The sequence below is a fragment of the Stegastes partitus genome, unplaced genomic scaffold (assembly GCF_000690725.1).
Source record: "Stegastes partitus isolate 25-593 unplaced genomic scaffold, Stegastes_partitus-1.0.2 Scaffold651, whole genome shotgun sequence".
In the NCBI taxonomy this organism is placed as follows: domain Eukaryota; kingdom Metazoa; phylum Chordata; class Actinopteri; family Pomacentridae; genus Stegastes; species Stegastes partitus.
Genome location: NW_007578382.1, coordinates 174,253 through 195,457, shown reverse-complemented (window position 1 = coordinate 195,457; position 21,205 = coordinate 174,253). Strand labels below are relative to the sequence as shown.

At 41.2% G+C, this 21,205-nt stretch overlaps 1 protein-coding gene across 2 annotated transcripts in view; it reads left to right on the top strand.

The window, feature by feature from the left end:
• Positions 1 to 21,205, top strand: part of rai14 (retinoic acid induced 14) — a 42,625-nt gene that overhangs the window by 2,741 nt on the left and 18,679 nt on the right. For both annotated transcript variants that reach the window (XM_008290002.1, XM_008290001.1), the window contains exons 3-5: positions 17,507 to 17,637; positions 20,570 to 20,658; positions 20,917 to 20,981. In XM_008290002.1, coding sequence (XP_008288224.1) covers positions 17,507 to 17,637; positions 20,570 to 20,658; positions 20,917 to 20,981 — 285 coding nt within the window. The remainder of the gene's footprint in view (positions 1 to 17,506; positions 17,638 to 20,569; positions 20,659 to 20,916; positions 20,982 to 21,205) is intronic.

Genomic DNA, 21,205 nt, shown 5'->3' with positions numbered 1-21,205 from the left:
TAGAACATCTAGGAAAGCAATACAGTTATTCACAAAGTTATAATTATTCATATTCAATCCAGGTGCAAATATAAGAAATTGGGAAAATGTTATTTTATTCTTCGTGTTTGATTTCCTTTTTGACAGCCTGCCATGTGTCTAACATGGTCCCACTGCCTAAAATTAGTAAATTATTGCAAATTTAGTCAGCTATGTCGGAGAGCACAATGGTGTCCATTGTTCTAGAAAATGTCGAGTCCGGCATTGGGCTCAAAGGTCAAATAGTTCCTGCTTCTGGCTCACCTTTATTTGGTGTTTTCTGGTCAAAACCTGTACTGTAGCAGCAGCAGCAGCAGTTGTAAAATGTTTGAGATGCTTCTGGAGTGAAATGCCTTTCCTCACTGAAATAGCCAGTCGTAGGCGGCATGAGAGAAGAAAGGGAAGAGCAGTGGATGTGAATGTTGCTTAGAAACACAACTGATGCCATTTGCCGTCATGCATGCCTTTGCAGACCTCCCACCCACATACATTCATTGTCGCTCATTGATTGCTTGGCTAATTGCTCCTTGTATCTCTTGTTTTATGTAATAAATCCCCATCTTTATATCTGTGCATTGATATGATGCATTTTGGAACAGACTGCACTATTGAGCTGTATTAGTCAGAGACAAACTACTGAAACCAGTTCTCCTTCTTGGACTCTATTTTCTGCAGAGTGTTACATAATTTTACATCTGATCTGGCTGCAAAAGCATGTGTATTTCCTTGTATTTCATGTTCTCTGGACAAGCTGCTCATCATCCAAGTCAATACAATACTCTCAGTGTATGTATGTCAGGCTGTTTGCATTGATTTTACTATAATCAAATAACAGCGTGTTTCTGTCTTGCTGCATACCGATAAAAGTTCAGTGAACTGCATGTAGCCGACTATAGTCTTACATGCAGGATGTAATCTTTCTCTTTGAGACTCTTTAGACAGTATATAAAAACAAGGCACTTACAGGGAAGTACACAATAATTCTTTATGCAGTGTAAACCTGGGTTTAACACTGGCAGTGCTTAGTAATTAAAATTAATGGTCATTATTAAGATATGCAGTAAAAAAAAAAAAAAAAAGCTTCACAGACCAACATGTTTATCCAAGCCAATAGTCATTCCACCGCTTTTTATAGAAACCCTGAACAACCGTAATAGAATGAAAATATCTCTTTGGCTCTATTTTAGGCTCTGTGTGTCAGTGACAGATTACCCAGGAATGTTTCCCCCTAAAACCAGCCCCCACATTTAAAAAAAAAAAAAAAAACCCAAAATAACAGAAACTCGGTGCCTTTGTACATAGCTTTTTCATGAAGTATAGACATTTCCAGATAATGTGCAATGGAATTTGTGCCTCAGTGTCAAATCTTTACTAAATGCTTTACTTTAAGTATCCTCCCTCCAGCTTAGTGAAATGAATACGTCAGTCAGCCAACATGAGCCCAGAGAGAAAAGAATGGGATGTGTTATTATGGTAATGTGATACAGGACGTGCAAGAGCTCGACGATAATGCCTGATAATAAAATCTTCATTACTTCTTTAAAATTTATGGACGACTCATGATTTAAACAACTGAAGTCAGACCTGATCTGTACATCAACGGTAGACTCCTGTCAAAATGCTAATTCTGTTTAAGTGTCCCAGTCAGCCAGTAATACCAGAGTCCTCATAAAACTAGACAGCAGCTAGAAATGTTATTTGTCACACCTGTGCTCTTCTTGCTCTGACATGCCTTAATGTGTGTCTAAATTCTTCCATCAGTGTATTTTAAAATCTCAATTATATCATTCAGAAATGTTGACACACCACGCAAACCCATAATCACAGTGCTTTACCAACCCACAGAACTTCATTTTGAGCTTTGTCCCACATCATACATTTACAAAGCATTCATTTGACGCAACGGTATAGCCCTAGGTTATATCTCGGAGTTTTAATATCAAATGGAAAATGCAGTAGCATGCCAGTTCGCATCCCAGTGAGGCACCCGGGATCTATTTGCGTGGAGTCTCCATGTTCTCCCCGTGCAGCGTGGGTTCTCTCCGGGTTCTCTGGCTTCCTCCCACAGTCCAAAAACATGTTGAGGTTAATTGGTGATTCTAAATTGTCCGTAGGTGTGAATGTGAGAGTGCTTGGTTGTCTGTCTCTAAGTGTAGCCCTGTGATAGACTGGTTACCTGTCCAGGTGAACCTGCCTTCACCCTGAGTCAGCTGGGATAGACTCCAGCCCCCCACGACCCTAGTGAGGATTTAGTGATGTATAGATGATGGATGGATGGATGAAAGCTAGTAGGAGAGAGATAAAGAAAGTAAATCATATGTCCAACACCTGATGGCTTTTTTTGTCTTAATAGCATGAACTATTGAAAGACTCGGACAAACACAGGAACACATTGCCCTTTATCTGTCTTAAAGCCTAATTAAAACTAAATAAATCAGATTGTAGGACCGTTTGTCTGATCTTCTTTTAGTTCTTTCTGTTTTTGTTCCATTTATAAATTCAAATACACTCACTGGCCACTTTATGTATTTATTCTGATTTTACTGAGCTTCTACTTTTTCTTTTTTTACATTGTGAAACGGTAATATCTCTATTTTAAGTTTATTATTGGGGTCGTAGTGTGTGGTGATGGTGTGCTAGACTGCTATATTGCGAATCTTCCTAATATTTTGCAGCCCTCATGCTGATGTGATGAGCGCATATATGATGCTTTTTAGCGTATTGATTTGTTTGTTCTTTGACCTTGTGCTTGTACATTTCTTTATGCCTGTGTGAGTCTTGTTTAATGCCTGGCTGGACACCGGTTTCCGCTGTGTATGGTGTGCTAGAACGTTTTATCTAACTTTATAGGCACTTAGGGTTAGAGAATATTTAAGGTTGAGAGGTTAATTCATCATCTTGGCCTGCAGTATTTGTTATTTTCTGAGGTGCTGTGTTAGTCAATCGGCCTCTGTAGCAGATTTTTGTCAGCTAAAGAACTAAAAGTGACTATTACTGATATAAAAGAAGGAAAATAGATCTTATCTGTTTGAATAAATGTTACTTATCACTATAAATGATGCCATTCTCCACCCCGGCTTTACTAAATTGATGCCTTCACCTATTAAGTATGACATAAACAGACCGTTCTTGCCACATTATGTTTATTATTTGCTTTAATTATTATGTTTTTGACCTAACAGCAAGTTTGATTGTCGTAAAATATATTTTAATGTAGAAATACCATCCAAAAACAAGCTTAAAACTGTAGAGCCAGGCACACTCAGCAGAACGTGGTACTGGGTTAAGTAGATCAGCTTTCTCCAGTGCTGCACTGTGAATGCACTGTAAGGCTAAGTAGTGTGAAAATACCGCCTACGCTTAGGGTGCTCATGCACTTACAAGTTTAATATTAAACAGCCTTAATGCTGCACAGAAGATTAACTGCGAAGACAACCAAATGTGTGATTTTTCTCGCAGATTATACAGCAGCGATAATAGCAAGCCGTGGGATCATCATGTCTGTGTTGTGCTCTGACTTTCGCCACATTCATTTTGTCTACCAGCGTTCTAGTCATACCAGCGCCAGATAGCAAGCAGCGCCAGTGTGGCTTTATCAGAATCTGTGAGCAGGTGTGTAGTTGTACAAGGTCAGAGCGAATAAGAGGAATTCTGCAAAGTGTGTGCGTCTATGTTGTGTGTCTGCTAGACTCTGTGTCTGCCTGGGTATGGAATACATTATTGACACTGTGGGATTTGTTTGTGGATCATTTAAACTAAGCCTATTTAGCCAAACAAACAGTATAATGAGGGAGTTGCTGTTTGTGTGTGTGTGTGTGTGCATACATGTGTGTGTTTGAGAGAGAGCTGTGACAAGCAGACGGTGTAATCTGGTCTCTGGGAACAGGTTTGGAGAACAGCCACAACAAGATTTACAGGCGTTCTGCTTCAACCACGTCCGAACAGTCAGAATTGGTTTTTCAATGACCCGCATCCACCAAATCCACTTCAGTCAAATGTCACTTTTTATTGACGTGCACACAGAGCTGAGACAGACTCACGACTGTTGTAAAATAATCTAATGCAAGAATGTAAATGATGCTTAACTGTGTCTTTAAGTTCATCAATAACCACTTCTACTAATGTAATTATACTGATAAACTTGTAATTCGTTTTGAGCTCAGTTACAGGAGATTGATTGGTATGTAGATAAATGGGCAATTTTATATCATTAAGACTGCAGATTGTTGAATAGAATTGCAGTGCCACATGTAAGATTTGATGCCAAATGAGGGTTTTTTGCCAGAAAAGTTATAATGCAGGTGTCTTTTTAAATGGGACCCTGGTGTGGCATTGTGATGGGCTACTGGCAGAATTATGGTAGGTTCCTTCTTGACATTAACCATATGTCCTACTGGATATTTGGCTGGCTAGCTGAGGTTGCTAGTAAACATTGGCAAGTAATAATTGGAAGTGCTGAACGTCACGCTACGCACAATGAGGGTTTGGTGGGAGTGAAAGCGATGGTAAATCTGGCACATGGCAGCAGTCTAAATGACAGCAATGTTGTTCCAAAATTGTAGACTCCATCTTTAATGCCTTAATTTTAGAAATATGAGCATCTTTTTCTTTAAAAATGTGTTTTCATTTAGCAAAATAAGTTAAAGCTCCCAAGGATGTTGATTAAAAGTCTGAAACAGACTACAAATCTGAACAAACATTCACTTCCAGGTTTCGGCACTATGAAGACATCTTGGTTGACAACAAACATGACTGAGATTTGATAATCAGTATGTATGTAATGTAACATACACGTAACATTGAAACGACCTTAGCCTCGGAAAAATGTCATGTGTAATTAGTTTGAGCAATCTTAATTGAATCTTACAGTGTGTGTCGACCCCTTGAGACCACATTAACAACTCTGCGCCCGCTGTTCGGGCAGAGCTTCTCTAAATGAGGTAAATTGCTTCGTCTATTATCTCTGAGCCCCTTACCACCATTCCCCAAGCACATTATTTACTCGCTGTGCTGTTGTGAGCACACATACTTGCACATGGACTGTATCAGTGTGTGTTATGCTTCTGCTGACACAGTGGTCCTAGTTTTGAGGGCTCGCCCGGCCCTTCATACTGTCGCACTGCTTAAACCTGCTTCCCCAGCTGCTAGACTAAGCGGGATTACTCAAGGCTTACACACACACACACACACACAAGCATACACACACATTTGCATAGACCAGTACCACAGCAGACACACACACACACAAGCTCCTTTTATCATCCAACCTCTGTGTCTAATTGATGTGTGGATTATGCCGTCTCCACTCACTCCACACAGCTGTTTCATAGCTTCAATTCATCTGAGCCACAAAACGCTGGAGACTAAACTGCGCATTTACCGTTTGCTGTATTTTTGGCACCGTCAAAATGTATAGAGTCTGAATTTAGTTCGGTAAATATTGGAGGAATGCAGTCCTCCTTATCAGGAGTTATGAAACGTGTGTGCAGTCTTAACTGGAGCAGGACTGAGAAGAACATCACATGCTGATCATCTGAAAACATTTCTGAAGAAATGCCTTGTGCTCTGTGTGGTTAAAAACAGTAAACCATAATATTTCCCAACATTCTTGGTGCAGTACACCGAGGAAAATGCGGCCATTGGAGGAAAATGCTACACCCTACTTTTTCCTTAAAAGATAAAACATAATACAGTCGTGAAAATCACTATAATGCAGCAGTGATTCAGTTATAGACGGCTTCTTTTTAACCGAACCACAGCCTGAAGTATCCCCACTTGGCTGTGTTTGATTTGGCCCGGTCCGACTTGGCTTGGCATGTCATGGTTTGTTCTGGCTGGTGTAGTGAAAAGGGTATTAGTACTGGGAGTGACAGTAAAACCGTCGGGACAGCCTGGCATTAATCTGGGAGAGGCAGTGGAGGAAGGGTGTGTGTCTGTGTCTGTGTGTGTTGTCAATTGTCAGCAGATGATGATAGGATGGTAGCCCGAGGGATGATTATGACCCTATTCACACTTATTACATAGAGTATTCAGACTGTATCCAGATCCAGCTGGTGGAGTATTCAATAGCAGTCAATATTAATGTAAAAACACATGTAAATGTGGTAAAGACTCACAGCAGTTAGAATTGAATCATGATAGTCAGAGTGTTTAGGCACTCAGCATCCAGTCACACCTCAAACTGTCACTTAGACGTTGCCTGAAATAAAGCTCAAAGGATTGGTTGATTGTTTGATTAATTGACAGAAAACCGTCTATCTTGCTATCTGCATTTTTTATTTTTTCCTAGATCATGTTGTGAAGAGGCAAATATAGCAAGTCTTTTCTGTCTTGCTTACAGTAGCTCATCACCTACGCTGCTTCTTTCATCACTAAGGTGGTGTAGCTGTTGACTGTACAAGCCACCTGACTTGTTATGCTTAAGCCTCACTCTTGATTTTGTCCACGTAATACTCTGCAAGAATGTTAAAAAGTACAGACTTGAACTAGTTTAAATTAATCCAAGGCAAGTCAGAAGAAAATGGCTTAGGGCCTGTTTAAACATGGATCCAATTAAAGCAGGAACTGCCCATGGGATCTCTTTATTCCTTATCGCCTGTGTACATGAACGCCAGACACACACACAGGAAACCTGCTCGTCAGCAAATACATGAAACACCCGAGTATGCTAAGTGGAGGCCGGTACGATCCTGGTGTCTGCATGTGTTTGCATGTTCATTTATGAGTGGGTGTGTGTTTGTGCAGGGACTAGTTTGTTGTCTGATGTGGGTGTGAAGACATCAGCGGTGATGCAAGGTGCTCGTCTGCTGCTTTATGTGAGTGTTTATGTAATCATGTATATGAGCAGTCGTTTGCAGGCGTATATTTATCAGAGTGAGTTTTTAGGAACCTGTGCCTGTACCGCCAGTATCGCATGACTCACTCCAGATGATGTTGTCCGGTGCTACATGAGGTAATAGTGTAAGACACAACTAATCACTGATATTAATGGCGGCACCAATAAAACAGACAGAAGCAGATAAGAGGAGTGGGGGAAGCTCAGTCGAAAGGTTGAGGAGAAGGCGGAGGAGTTGCGAGGAATAATGAGAGAAGAGGCACAATGATGACAGAATAAAAAGGAATAAGAACTGGATAAAGGTAGACTTGTTGAAAAGAAAATGATAGAGGAGGAGAGGTTGTGGATGATGGAGAAGAAAGTGTGCAGGACAGAAATCCTGTTTGAGTGAGAAGAGCAGTCCAGCTCCCAGCCCCCAGTTTAGTTCGGTTGTTTAGTTTGGCCGACTCCGAACAACTGGAACAATATTCACGCTAGGAGATGGATGGAGGGAGGGTTAGACACAGTTCACCTGAAAAAACTGGTTACCTAATGGTTTTGTACTGCAAATGCTTCTGAGATGTTTTTTGGTTGTGTCTGATTTAAATGATGGAAGTGACGGACAGGTTCACTATTTCTCGTTTAAGGTCTGTTGCGCAAAATGTGAGCTTGACAGTATGATCTATGAGGGTTAGGGGTTTGAAAAAAAAGTGACTCTACAGTGCTTTGACTCTTTGTACACTAACTGTGTGCATATGTGTGTGCATGTGTATTTGAACCGCTTGCCCCGTGTTGACTGAAGTGAGCGATACTGTGTATTTTTTTCCCCTTACTCCGCTCACTTTATGAGCAGGCCTCGAGCGTAATGAGCCTGGTTGCTTTCCAAGTATAGCAGTGTTTATTTATGGGGCAGGAAAGGCTATTTGTGTCAGGAGGAAGTGTTGCACGAGCGCTATTTTTTACTCGGGGGTCTTCTCGCACCCATAAAGGTCCTACGTTGGGCAACGGCATCAATCCTTCAGCTTTAAATTGGATTACAAGTACATTCCAGTGAAAAAAAAGCCAAGTATTTAAAAGAGTTTTAGCTGAAAGGTAATACACTGGCTGGATGTCGTGTTCACAGGATATCTGTGTGAAGTCGTGGCTGCAGTGGATTCCACTCGACGGAGTCATGGTGGCCTCATAGTGTTCCTGTAACTATACCAGTTGTTTATGAGAGGAGCACATGTAAAGCTGTAAAGCATGAGGTAATTAGAGGGGTCAACTCATTCAAGTTGTAAGTTTTTCAAGAGCCAGCGCTGAAGAGAGGGAGACAATGAATGGCATGATGGCAGTTTTTTTGTTTTTTTCCCCCTTGTGTGCTCCGTCTTCAGTGGAAAGGCTGAGAGAGAGACTTTTAGAATTATAAGATCTTGTTGTGTCTTTAATTTATTAGTCACAAAATAAACGCAGGAGCCAGTTTTTGAAATATAGTGCGTGTTAAGCTTGAACATAGTGTTTGTTTGGCGTGGCATTAATCTCAGAGACACTTCTCCGTGACTTGGTTTTTATTGGAATGTTAAATGTGCTATAAATACTGAGTGGCTTTTGGTTTTAATAATACAAATGAAGGAAGGCTAAGAATAACTTCAATGAAGCCCTTAAGGCTCTATGGAAAATGCTGCTTTATTTTTAGGCCAACATTGTCATGTCATGCATTTGAATACATATTTCCTATCAGTGCATCAAAGACACACATATTCTCCTTGGCAGTCTTGGTTCTTGGCAAAGTTGGTGCAAGAAATGCTTCCTTGGCAGCCATTAGGTGTTAATAGGAGTGCCATTTAACTCGGTTCTCATTGGTGTCTATAAAGGGGGAACTCCACCAGCTTTACACAAAGACTGTTTACAGATCTGGGGGAGCACTACGGCACATGTGAAATAAAGCTGTATGAAGCGTTTTGTGGCTCCAGAATGAGCTGCAATAAATGGCTTTAAGTGATCACTTGAGTCAGGATTGGTTGGGGTTAAAGTCTTAGAGTTTGAAAATTAAAAAAATGTGTGGGTGGTGTTAATTCAAAAAGAGGTAATCTTGCTAGAAATCTGGAGTCTGCTTGATTTTCGTAGCTTGAGGCTACCTTTATTACTGCTAGTGTTCCACACCCAGATATCAGACCCACTTGGTGGTTGAGTTGCATTGTGGGGAATGTAGACACTAGGTTTTGACAAACAAGAATAAAATAGATGACATCTCTGGTGCTGCTGCATTCATTTTGACAAACACATTCCCTTGACATGTTACAGGAGTGCAATGTTAACCTGTTAGTCTTTTATTTACACCATTAGCTGATCACACATGTGTCAGATGGTGGCTCTACAACCAGCATTTCTAAGTAAACGGTGTCGAGTGAGGGGAAAGCTGTGCAGGTAACATTGCTGTAAATTTTTAACAGGTTTGCCAAACTAGAAAACTGTTCTCAAGATGTAAATTAGTGTCATTATCTAAACGTGCAGCACACATTGGGAAGTATTGTGAAATCCGTGGCAGCATCTTTCATTATAAGAGCAACCATCTGGTCTTTGTTTAACTGATCTGTATGCTAACTCTTTACTCTTGGTTTCAGAGTTTCAGAGTCTAGTAAACTATTGTGGCGTGTGTGTGTGTGTGTGTACACGTGTGTGTGTGTACGTGTGTGTACGCCTGTACGTGTGTTTGTACTACAGAGGGCAGTAAGCGGTTTCAGCTGTGGCCTGAGAGAAAGGATGTATTGTTTGAGGACATTTGAGCATCTGCTTTGTTGTAGATAAGGGGTTTGAAGTTAACAGCCCCTGCTGATCAAAGGACACAGATATTGTATATGTGTCAATCTCTGTCCTTTCTTCGCCGTTTCTTTTCCTTTCTGTACAGTGTTCGGTCTCTACTTCCTGTCTGTGCTGCCCTCCTGTGTCTCTCAACCATTGCCAAACAAAGAATATTCTTTTTGTGTGTGTGTGTGTGTGTTTACTATCCCCCTCTGGAGTTAAATCTTGTTGACTCTGTGTTTTTGCTCTCATGTAACCTACTTTTTCTTTGGCATTTATTTTGCTTTATCTCTCATCTCTGCATGTAATCCCACAGACAACATAATTCTTATTTACACAGAAGACAAATCTGTGTTAGTGTGTGAACTGGGATAGAGAACACTGCTGTGTGTGTGTGAGAGCCTGTGTGGAAGGAAAGACTTGAAAGGAGTTTCTCTGTGATTTCATCCTAATAATCTTTCCTTTCTACTTAGCATAGGTTTTTTTTTAATAAGCCAGTCTCTCTGTAGATTACCTCCAGAAATAATACATCCTCATTCAGCCTGTCTTTTCCCAATTTCTTTTTTTTTTCAACCTAGTTGTTCTGGCTGCCTCTTCAACACTTCAGTCCAGAACAAGATTTCCTCACAATTACTGGCCAGATCACCATGAAATTTGTTGGATATTTTTTCATCCCATAGCATTATAAGCATGATTTTATTTTTTTTTTTTGCTGCTGTCAGGTCAAATATCCCTTTCATAACTCTTAAACACATGACAAACCGCCTGGAAAAGAAATTCTTGAATTTCCATGAAATTCGCCACGGATATGGATTAGACTTCCTGGGAAAAGTTCTTCTTAACATATGCTTTAATTTAATTTTCGAGTTCCACTCTAATTCATAAAGTGCACAGAACTGATGATCGTTGGAGTCATGAAGGCCTTGTGAGGGCTGTGTGACAGAGCGAGTTTGACATAGTCAGGCTTTCTTAGAGTAAGTGGACTTGACAAAATGTAAAACCCCAGTCAGAGATAAGAGGTTTCACAACACGGAGGTTATCAAGTTCTTTTGGTAATCCAGGTTTTTATCACCCAACTTTGTAAAATAAAAGGAGGCATTTGACACCTCGTGTGACTCTTCTACACACAATGGACCAATGGCATGCGGACTACTTTAGTGAAGAGGTTGTTATAATGGAGAGGTATGAGGAATAGTTTAAAAAAATGGTTACGTAAAAAAAAGGACAAAGAGAGGCATGGTGGTAGAAAATTGTTAATTGTGTAAATTTATTTTAATTCTCAATGAACTCCCAAAGCAGCAGGATGAAGGCTGAGGGTATAAACCTGCTACTGGCCACATATTTCAGTCAGCCTTCTCCTCTTTTTCTATCTGCAAGTTTATAACTTCGCTATTGGAAAAAATCTACAATAACCTACCACACTAAAAACTTCAGGTTTTGCCAAGGACTTGTATTGTGCAGTCAGGCAGCCCTGCTAGTTTTTTGGTGAATTATCCATTTTAATGACATCGCTCACCTCCTTTCAGATGTTTTGAACGAACACCGAAGCTGCATCCTAAGACAAGTTCACCTAAGACAAAGGAATACAAACAAATTTAGCCATAGAGGTGCACTGTAAAATGGACTGGACAGAACCAAACATATTTATGCATTTTCTGCATCATCATCTAAATGCATGCAGGTTCTCGTGGCGACTCGTTTGCACTACTGTAGCTGTATGGTTCCCCTCTGTATGAATATATTGACATATTCCTTCACTGTCAGGAAAAGAGTTGGTGAAGTAGAGGTCCTACTTACAGTCTATTTAAACCCCAAACTGAACTGAACCTTCTATGGAGCAGGTTAGCTGTGCAGCAGAAGTTACCACAGAGATCCAGCCAGGTTCAAAAACTCTGGCTTTAGTCTCATCATCCCCATGAATCTAACTTCATAGTGCAGCTGTCTGATGTCTTTGCTTATTAGAAAATCTTTGTGTTGTGGAAGTACCGGTTGCGTTACAAAAGTCTTCCCCCCAGTACATGTTTTCTAGTGATTTAGACCATAGTGAAGGTAAACAGGACGACATAGGAAATCAAAGGAAGACAAACACCTTTTTATCTGTAGGTCAACAAAGATGTTATTCTGCCTATTTGAAGGGAAATAAAGGTTTTCTAAAGTAAATGTTTGTCCGTTAAGCTTGATCTGCTCTACAAACACACAGAATGTGATGTAGGAATTACGGTTTCTTGATCTTCGTTTGTTTTTCCCTCAGAGAACTGAGGAGGGTTCAGAGGAAGGAAGTAGGTTAAGGATGAATGACTCGCTAAAGTATATGAAGTTATACACAGGATATACGTAGTAGAAAGTCGAACTTGTACGGCTGAAATATCTCTTTAAACCTCCTGGCGTACCTTTTCCAACTGCTCTTTCACACGTTGGCTCCTTGCACTCCTGTCCTTGTCCTTGCAGCCAGCCTCAGGTCTGGACAAACAGGAAACACTTAGTGTTATCAGCACACCCTTTGTGTGTCTTAATGAGTGTCAGGCTAAAGACAGAGAGGGAACACACACACCCTGATTCCACTGTAAACACACTCACTGCAGCCCAAAAAACAGAAAGAGAGGGAGAACCTGAAGGGAAGGCAGGCGGACAGACAGAGCCAGAGGAAACGGAGCTGAAAGCAGGAGAGGAAGGGAAAATCCTTTTCACTTCCTGGTGATACACACAGAGCGACAGTAGTCTTACTGGTTTATAATCTCAGGATTAGTGACCCATGATGTATTGCTTGTGCAAACCCTTGTGGGCTAAGCCCGCTGTATTCAGTGCCAGCAGATATAGTCCAAAGTTATTTGGGGTTCGTGTGTTGTGCACTGACTAAATTGATTTTGAGAGTCTGCTGTTTGTTTAGGATTTAACATTCTCTTTGCTCTATTGTGTCCTCCAGATCGTACATCATGAGGGGTAGGCCCGCAACGGAGCTACTGTTTCTCATTTGGGCTACAGAATGTCAGAAAACTGAAACGTGCCAATCAGAGTTTTCTAACCCCAAAGTGACACCTTCAGAATACCTTAGGTCAAATCCCAAAGTTATTCAGTAAATCCTGACAACTGAGTGGTTGGACAATATTTGCCTTTTTTGCTTGAAAATGACTGAAACAATGATCTAAACAGTTACTGATTCATTTTCTGTCAGCTAGTAGTTTCAGCTCTAATGAGGACATTTAGGTGAATTAGGAAGGATGATGACTGACTTGGTGTTATTGATTTTGTTTTGGCACTGATATTATGATATTAAAAGCGAATGAATGGAAGTCTAACCCCATAATTAAGTTTATTGTCATACTTATTCCCAAAGACTTTCCCTGCGGTCCTGCATTCTTAATTTACTGCTCGCTCTCACCGTCTTACTAGTCTGGACTCACTGACTCAGGAATGTTTTCTAAAATGACAGCGATGTCCGTAAATAACAGTCTACAGAACCAAAAACCTGATTCTTGTTTCTTAGTTCCTTTATTCATATGATTAAGCACGAAAACCTGTACTTTCTATACATACCTTTACATTAATGTTGACCTGCTAACATACACCGTCGGCTATTTTCAACTCAAACTCGACAACATTTTCCTGTAACATCTTCCTGTGTTCATGCTCTTTTTTTTGCGTGTAGAAAACTTTTAAAACGTGCTTTGTGCAATCACGTTTTGTTGGCTGCTGAGGCCTGCGCTGATTTTGCTGCCTCTCTGCCAGCACATGATTATTTCATCAGCCTCCCTGCGACGACACCAGTTGAGTGCGCGGCCAGAACTGGAGCAGTGCATTCCGCTCCACTTAAACCTGTCCACTACAATGTAGTCTAATGCTATCGGTGTCATGCTGATCTGTCGTGACTGTCCTTCATTTCTTGTTCAGCCTATTAAAATCACAGAGGCCATTAGGCACGATCATGCCATAGTGTTTCCCCTGTAATTTTTTCAATTAGTGCGAGTTGAGGGTATTTATTTTGGTAGGGGTCCATCCCTTTCTTTTTTTTACTTCATACATGCGGTTCTTGTTAATGAGACCGCGATAGCAGCATTCACTGCAAATGTCAACTGTTTACTCAACAGCGTTTTCTCTGTTTTTAATTCTTGCTGCTGCAGAGCGTGACCGCTGTGATGCTTCAGTGTACAAAGAGGAAGTCCTGCTCAGTGAGACAAGCGAAATTAATCATGAACACCGGAGAACTTTCACCTCTGAGACAGTGATGTGTGAAAAGTTTGTGAAAAGTACACAGAGTTGTGCAGATGTTGGGCTGGTTTCTCTGTCCTACAAGCCCCTGTGGGTATTAACAAAAGGCATGGCCATAAACAGTAACTGTATATTTCTGTTGGAGAGAAAGGGAATGTTGACTCTGCGTTGTAGACATAGTGGAGGTTCAGATGAGGTTAGCGCTTCTGAACAGTTGTGTATTTTTAGAGTGAAACTTGTCAAGCGGGCAGGAGTTAAAAGACGAAGGGTACTGGGCCCTCCCACTCTTTTCTTTGCCCTAAATGTTCTGCATTTTCTCGAAACACAGCAACTGACAGCCAGTAACGGCATGAGCAAATCTCTACTGAGGCGAGTATACAGTGTACCGGTAGTCTGGTGTCGCTGCTAGTGTTCCTAATGACAGTGCAAAACTCTGAACCACGAAAATATACAACAAGCCTGTTTGTGGTTTCCCTTCACTATAAAACTGCACTCCGACTTTACTCAAATGTCTATGTACTCCTCCTCGCTGTGTCCTCTCAGGTTTGTCTGGTTGACCACCTTTCATGGCAGCCTCCTCCAGTTTTGTGTAAATCACGGTTTGAGTTTCATTGTACAAAAAAACTAAAAACTTTTTCTTGTTTTTCTTTGTGACGTATTTCCAGCCTACTTCTGTTCTTCTGAAGGTGGACAGATAACATTTTCGTCTAGGAATTGTACAGATATTTTGTCTTTTCAATACCATTCTGCATCATTTGTGAAATTTTCTGCCAATTAATCTATCAATACCATCGTATACGAGGATTTAACGTTTGCTGCTTGATGAAACCTGGATCAAGATGACCAGCTTCATGGGGGTATATAAAACGTATGCTACTGCTGTATGCTAGTCTGTAGGACATTTCTTTAGGATACTATGTGAGCTGTATTTACCACATTAATATGAGCTCATTTAGGTTTTCAACATGGAATTGGGATGGATGTAGAAGTCAATTTTTCCAGAAACGAGTGGTGTGATCAGAGGGGAAGCTTGATCTCATTCCAAGTGACTAGCCAACATCAAGGGAGTTCATAATTCTTTACGTCTTGAGATCTGATAAGTTACAGAACTATTTAGGTCCATACTACATGGTCAGGCTTATTTTCAGCTGTAGAGCCTGATTTAAGCCATAAATGTCTCCTCGCCACCCTTACGATCAGACTTTTTCTGTTATTCAGTGTGTCATTTATAGGGGTGGGTTTGTTTTAGCTGCTGTTTCCGGATCACAAAGGCACTCAATTACAGCAGTAGGTTCTGCCCTTCCTGATATCCACGACACAAGATAAGGAGAGTGCTGGTCACTGTTAAACAAGCACTGGCTCGGTTTCCAATAAATGTGTTGAGTAATGTAAACAAATAACTCTCGAAGCTCCTTTTACATATCTTGTGCAATGCAGCTACAGGGTTCATGTGTCGGGGCATGTGTGTTTCCATTTTCTCCTGTTACGCCTCATCTTTACGCTTTTCTGTTCTTATACAGTCTCAACTATTTTTAGTATTGGATTGACTCAGTGCCATGCACCTGAGTACCCTGATTGAACAACACATGACTGTCTGTATGAAAATCACGAGACTTTCCATACCAGCGTGCCGGGAGACAAATCCAGCCCGCCTCTGTGAAAAGAAGAAATCCTAACCACTGCACCATATGGGATGCGTCCTTTATAACTTCAGCTATCTGCGACTGTGTCATGTTTCACTGCGCACACCAATCATAGTGACAGACGCTTGCACTTCCTTTGACTTCTCGCGGTTGCTGTGTGTAGTCGTTTCTTTATTCTCTTTTCCCTGAAGGTTAGGGTTTTATTTCAGAAAAGCAGGCAACGTTTCAGGTTGACATTGCCCACAAATGCTGGTAAATGTAAAACTCAACAATCTTCTGATGGAAATCAAAAGCAAAATTGTCCATGTAATGAACCTTAATGATGCATGACCACGTGTGTGTTGTGTTCAGATGCATGCACACTTTTGTTTTTTTAAGGGTAAAGGTATGGTGGCAAGTACTGCAGCTTAAAGATACCCATGCATTCTTGTAAAGACACAGAAGCTATGTTTACATTTAGATTATATGATCTTTCCCCATGAAATATTTGAAAAGCCAAATTGTTGGGTAGTTAAAATTGTGCAACAGCCATAAGTAGTTTGCAGTCTTCTCCTTATTTGGTGTTGTTGGTGCATTGCACTACTTTAACGTTGCTGAAATGTGCTATAAAGGTTGGCTTTTCTCTGAGTCTGTATTTGTTTTTATTAAATCTGAACAAACAGTGGGTATTTTTGGCTGCATGTATTGAAGTATGTCAATCACAGCCCATAGCAGACTTGGCAGGACACCTGGTAGACTCATACATCTTTTTCACATGTTTCCGTCGGTGTTCAGCTGAATGTTTTCGTAACCAATCTGTTATTTCCAATCTGTCAGTGGACTTTCTCGTCTTACACCACCTCCTAAGTAGTGCCTTAACTGTTGCTGTGGTGCTTTGAAGCCTGAATCACAAGAAGTCACAGATATCCAGTGCGTGGGCACCGGTTTACAGCTGGATAAGAACCAATGTACCAGAACTCTTTGTTTAAAAAAAAAACATTAACTTCTCTGTTCGCAGTCATCTTACACTTTGTTCATTTTTTTAAACCACCAACAATTAAGTAGTTTTCACTCCCTCGCTCACCCATGTTAACGACCCCGCGGCTGAGGCTGCACAGCTCGGTGGTCATCCTAGCTGTTTCAGTGACAGAAGATTTTTATAGCCCCGCATTTTTCCACCAGCTGTGCAAAATGTATTGCAGTGGTTGCATTTGGGAGTTTGCCACAGAGGCTATTTACACCCTGTATCGCTATGTTGGCCGAATGCTCTCCTGTAATAGGGTACAGTGTGCCTCCGTGAGTATTTAGGGAGTCAGAGAGTTCACCTTCTTATCACGTGTAGGTCAGTAGGCTATCAGGTCAAATTTAATACTGTACTGCATCCTGACATGCACAGGTGGTCGCAGAGAGAGCTGACTAATGATGTTGTCCTGCCAACACGGTGAGGGTATCGCTCACCTCCTAGTCTGCTGTGAAGGCTCGCTGTTCTGTATCTCGTAGCATCAAGACTGCTGTGGAGCAAGATAGTCTGAGTATGAGCTCATGCTCGAAGCTTTCCAATAGCTGACTTTTCTCTATCTGAGCAGCCCATCAGTAAAACAAATGTGAGGCCATTTGGTTTGCGTCTGCGTGTGTCAGTGAGCGTGTTCACATTGGATGCTGCTGCTGATGTTTGTGTGTGTGTGTGTGTGTGTGTGCTCACATATGATAATAAATGCTTTGTGTGAGCCATAGCAGAGCCAAAAAAACATTCTCTCCCTCTGAGAAGCCATTCTGACTGCAACCTCAGATTGGCTGATGTGTCTGTTAACATCTAACGACAGCACACATTTACAGTGTGTTGTTGTTATTGTTTTTTAGGGTAAATGTAAATTTAATGAACCAAGCTTTTATAGAATTAGGAGTCATTTATTATCCTGAAGTCTGTAAAACATCTAGGATGATACTTCATTTGGGATACATGAAGATTTTCTTTGTTTTGTCTTCTCCTCATCGTTCTATTACTTTTGATTGTATTTTCTAATAAACCTCTCTTGTTTTCTCTTTTTCCTTTATTCCTCTTTAGACCAACGAATGGAACAAAAACGACGAACGCCTGCTCGCGGCGGTCGAGCATGGCGAGGCGGAGAAGGTGGCGTCGCTTCTTGCCAAGAAAGGTGCCAACGCTGTGAAGCTGGACAGCGAGGGCAAATCAGCGTAAGCATGTTTAGTCTTTAGCTACAAAACAATGAATTAATCATGGTTTCGGTACAGATTTAGTACGACGCACGTGTTTGTCCTGTTTGGTAATTTATGCCTCTGCATGAATCCAATGAGAACAGCAGACTCTGTTTAAACGTGGAGACAAAATAGTAAAGCTGCAACCTAAATCCTGCAAAAATAATGACAGATAGAGTCAGTAGTTTCAGTGGGATGAAAACGTGGTAAACATGCAAACCAGAAGAGCCAGAGCAGGATAAAATGTGAAGGCCACACATACAAAACCTTCAGTCTTGGTCATTTTTCTGTTTTCCTTTCAATTCAGATGCACATACCTCTACAGTATATGCTCAAATCCTCAAGTCTTAGGCTTATGAAACTACTTACGCGCTCCGCTGCACAATGTTAAAAATGAATGGCCAATCTAAAAATATATCTGTTTTCGTTGGTTCTAAAAAGGTTGACACTTTGCAACCATTCAGTCGTCAGCTTCCATGACTTCAGTGTTTTGAAAACAGGTTCATTTCTGCAGAAGCGGTGGAGCTGGTTGCCTCACCGGTTGAGATTGTTGATAACACAGAGGCTCAGTGTTAATATTTGACCTCTTTCTTGTTCTGAAACACAACACCGGCTGACCTCAATGTGTTCAGCCGCTCGCACAGAGCCAGGAACATCAAAACGCAGGACTAAGCGCAGCGAGGAACAATTATGCAGATTCTCACATGCTGAAACAAACACGTAGGCTTTTCAATTCCACCAGTCGTTGACATCCTTGACCTTTTCTCTGTGTGCGACTAGAACACAGAAACACACGTACAGATGCATACTCGCAGCCTTTGTAAATCATGATGAATGTGGTGGTTTGGAATCGCAATGCTCCAATCTTTTCAGGACGCACAAAGGAGGAGTCTACAGTATCTCTATGGTGATAAAACCTGATTGAAAGGCATGTGGGCATAGTGTTTGTGTGAGTGTGTGAATGTGTGTATCCGACACACACACACACACATTCTAAGAGGGGTGTGGGTGTGTGTTGTGGGTTTTTTTTTTTCTCCCCCACTCTGCTCGATGAGGTGGAAAGGGGTTGTATTGATCGCCTGCTGCATACATATGCACAAACAGGCACGCACAATTCAGACAAAGAGCGTTTTTTTTTGCACATGGGGTGATATCAGCTTAGGACATTCCTGCACACACAGTAGCACTTTACCAGCTTTACTTAAAATAACAATGTTCAGTGGACACATTTTAATTCTAAAAACAGTAGGTACACTATAAAATCGTCACTATATTGTTGCTTTGTGTTGACTCACTACCTGCTTCTTTGTTAGAACCTTTAAAGTCCCATAAAATGTTATAATTACTGCCTTAAAAGAATAGTTGTAGTACCAGTAGACATTATGATATTCTCACGTCTTCATGCTCGACATTAAGCTGCAGCTAGCAGCTCATTAGCTTAGCATTACTGTTGTCGTCCAGACCACCTAAACCGAGACACGAGCAAACCAGTGTATCGAGACAAGACCTAGACTTTGAGGGGCTCAGAGCAAGCTAAGAACAGGACCAGACCAGTGACACACTTCGGATTAAATCTGGAACATGTAAATCATTACTTTGCGCCACTACAACTAGTGCCTTGAAACATACAGCTTATATGGTAGCTAATATCCATCCATTATCTATACATCGCTTAATCCTCACGAGGGTCATGGGGGGCTGGAGTCTATCCCAGCTGACTTAGGCAGGGGGACACCTGGACAGGTAACCAGTCTATCACAGGGCTCCACTTAGAGACAGACAACCAAGCACACTCACATTCACACCTACGGACAATTTAGAATCACCAATTAACCTCAACATGTTTTTGGACTGTGGGAGGAAGCCAGAGAACCCGGAGAGAACCTACGCTGCACGGGGAGAACATGGAGACTCCACACACAAAGATCCCGGGTGTCCTCACCGGAACCAGCGACCTCCTTGCTGCGAGGTGACGGTGCTAACCACTGAGCCACCTTGCAGCACCTTGGAGCTAATATGCAAAGCTAAAATTTACTAAATCTCTTTAAGTGGGAGGTGAGGAGATTTCTCAAGAGTGTTGGTGCACAGAATTACTTTACATTTCTAAGTGCAGATAAAAGCCTGACGTGGTCTCAGCCTTTCCAGAATCTACATACTGCTGTGTGTTGTCTTCTGGACACTGTTTTGCAGATGAGCTGATTGTGGTCTAGATTGCACCATTTTATTAAAGGAGGCTTGGCTGACTCCTCTTCCCAGACAGCAGCCTCTTCTCTTCCTGCCTCCCACATTTACTCATAGTATGTGTGAAGGAGGGCAAGGAGGGGTGATAGCCATTATCAGTAACTAACATCTACATTTAGAAATGAGCCAAGCTTTTGAATGTGGAAGCGCCACATCCAATCACAATAACGTGCTAAATAAACCAGACAGTTTATCATCCCCGCTGCTGTAATCTTGACTGCTCTTGATATAAAATCCCAAGTTGTCTGAGACTGAGACAAGACGAAGTGAAAGATCATCAAACAGTGGATTTAGAACCAAGCTCTTCCTACTAAGCCTCCAATTAACACCAAAAACAAACTTTAAAAAACAAGAGACTCTGGGAAGCTGCTGCGCCAGCCAACAAGTAATCCCTTGCAAAACCACAGAGAGTTGTTTTCTTGCGCTTGGGTTTTTGTAAGGATTAAAGAAATACGAGTATTACATTAGTAGACTGGAGCTTCACATTGTCAGACAGATAGGAGTGTGGTTCAATCTAATCTTTGACAAAAAAGCAAGCACCTATACTACCCACAATGTAGAACGGTGAGGGCTTAATGGAGAAGGTTGTCACTAAAGATGCACCATTATTAGCGTAACTACTAACAGAACTGTGTTTCTAATTTATTCTTTGCTTCTGGTTCTTGTGCAGCCTCCATGTAGCAGCTGCTCGAGGTCAGACAGACTGCCTATCTGCGATCTTGTCTCATGGAGCTGATGTGTCGACCACCGATGCTGCTGGTACGTACTGTAGTTACATTCAGAATTCATTTTTAGTCTCTACACAAATGTGAACATTTTACTCGATGCATACCATAAAAGGAAAAGTATAATACTGTGTTGTCTTGTTTTGGACTTAGAAATAAAAAGGTAGCATCTTAGCTCACATGTATACAAAAAGCTAAAAAGATTTTAGCAGAGGATTGACTCCGTCTTCCTCATTTTTTCAAGTTTGTCACTAAAAGCTTTGGTCTGATGTGTTTTTTGATTTACATCCAGGTTTGAGTCCTTTACACCTGGCTGCCAAAAACAATCACGTTGAATGCTGCAGAAAACTCATCCAGGTAAGGTTCTTAAAGTGAAGAAAAAATGATTCATGTCTCTAAAATTCCTTTGTTTTCAAGCACTAGGCCTGCCAGAAGTGTCTTCAGTCTACCGAGCCAGATTTTTAGACCACACTGACAGTAACACAAAATGTAATACAACACTCAGCACTTCCACTAAAGACAAACTATTTTAGGTCTAATGAAATGTTTTCCAGACATGCTATGCAAAAACTTGAAATATG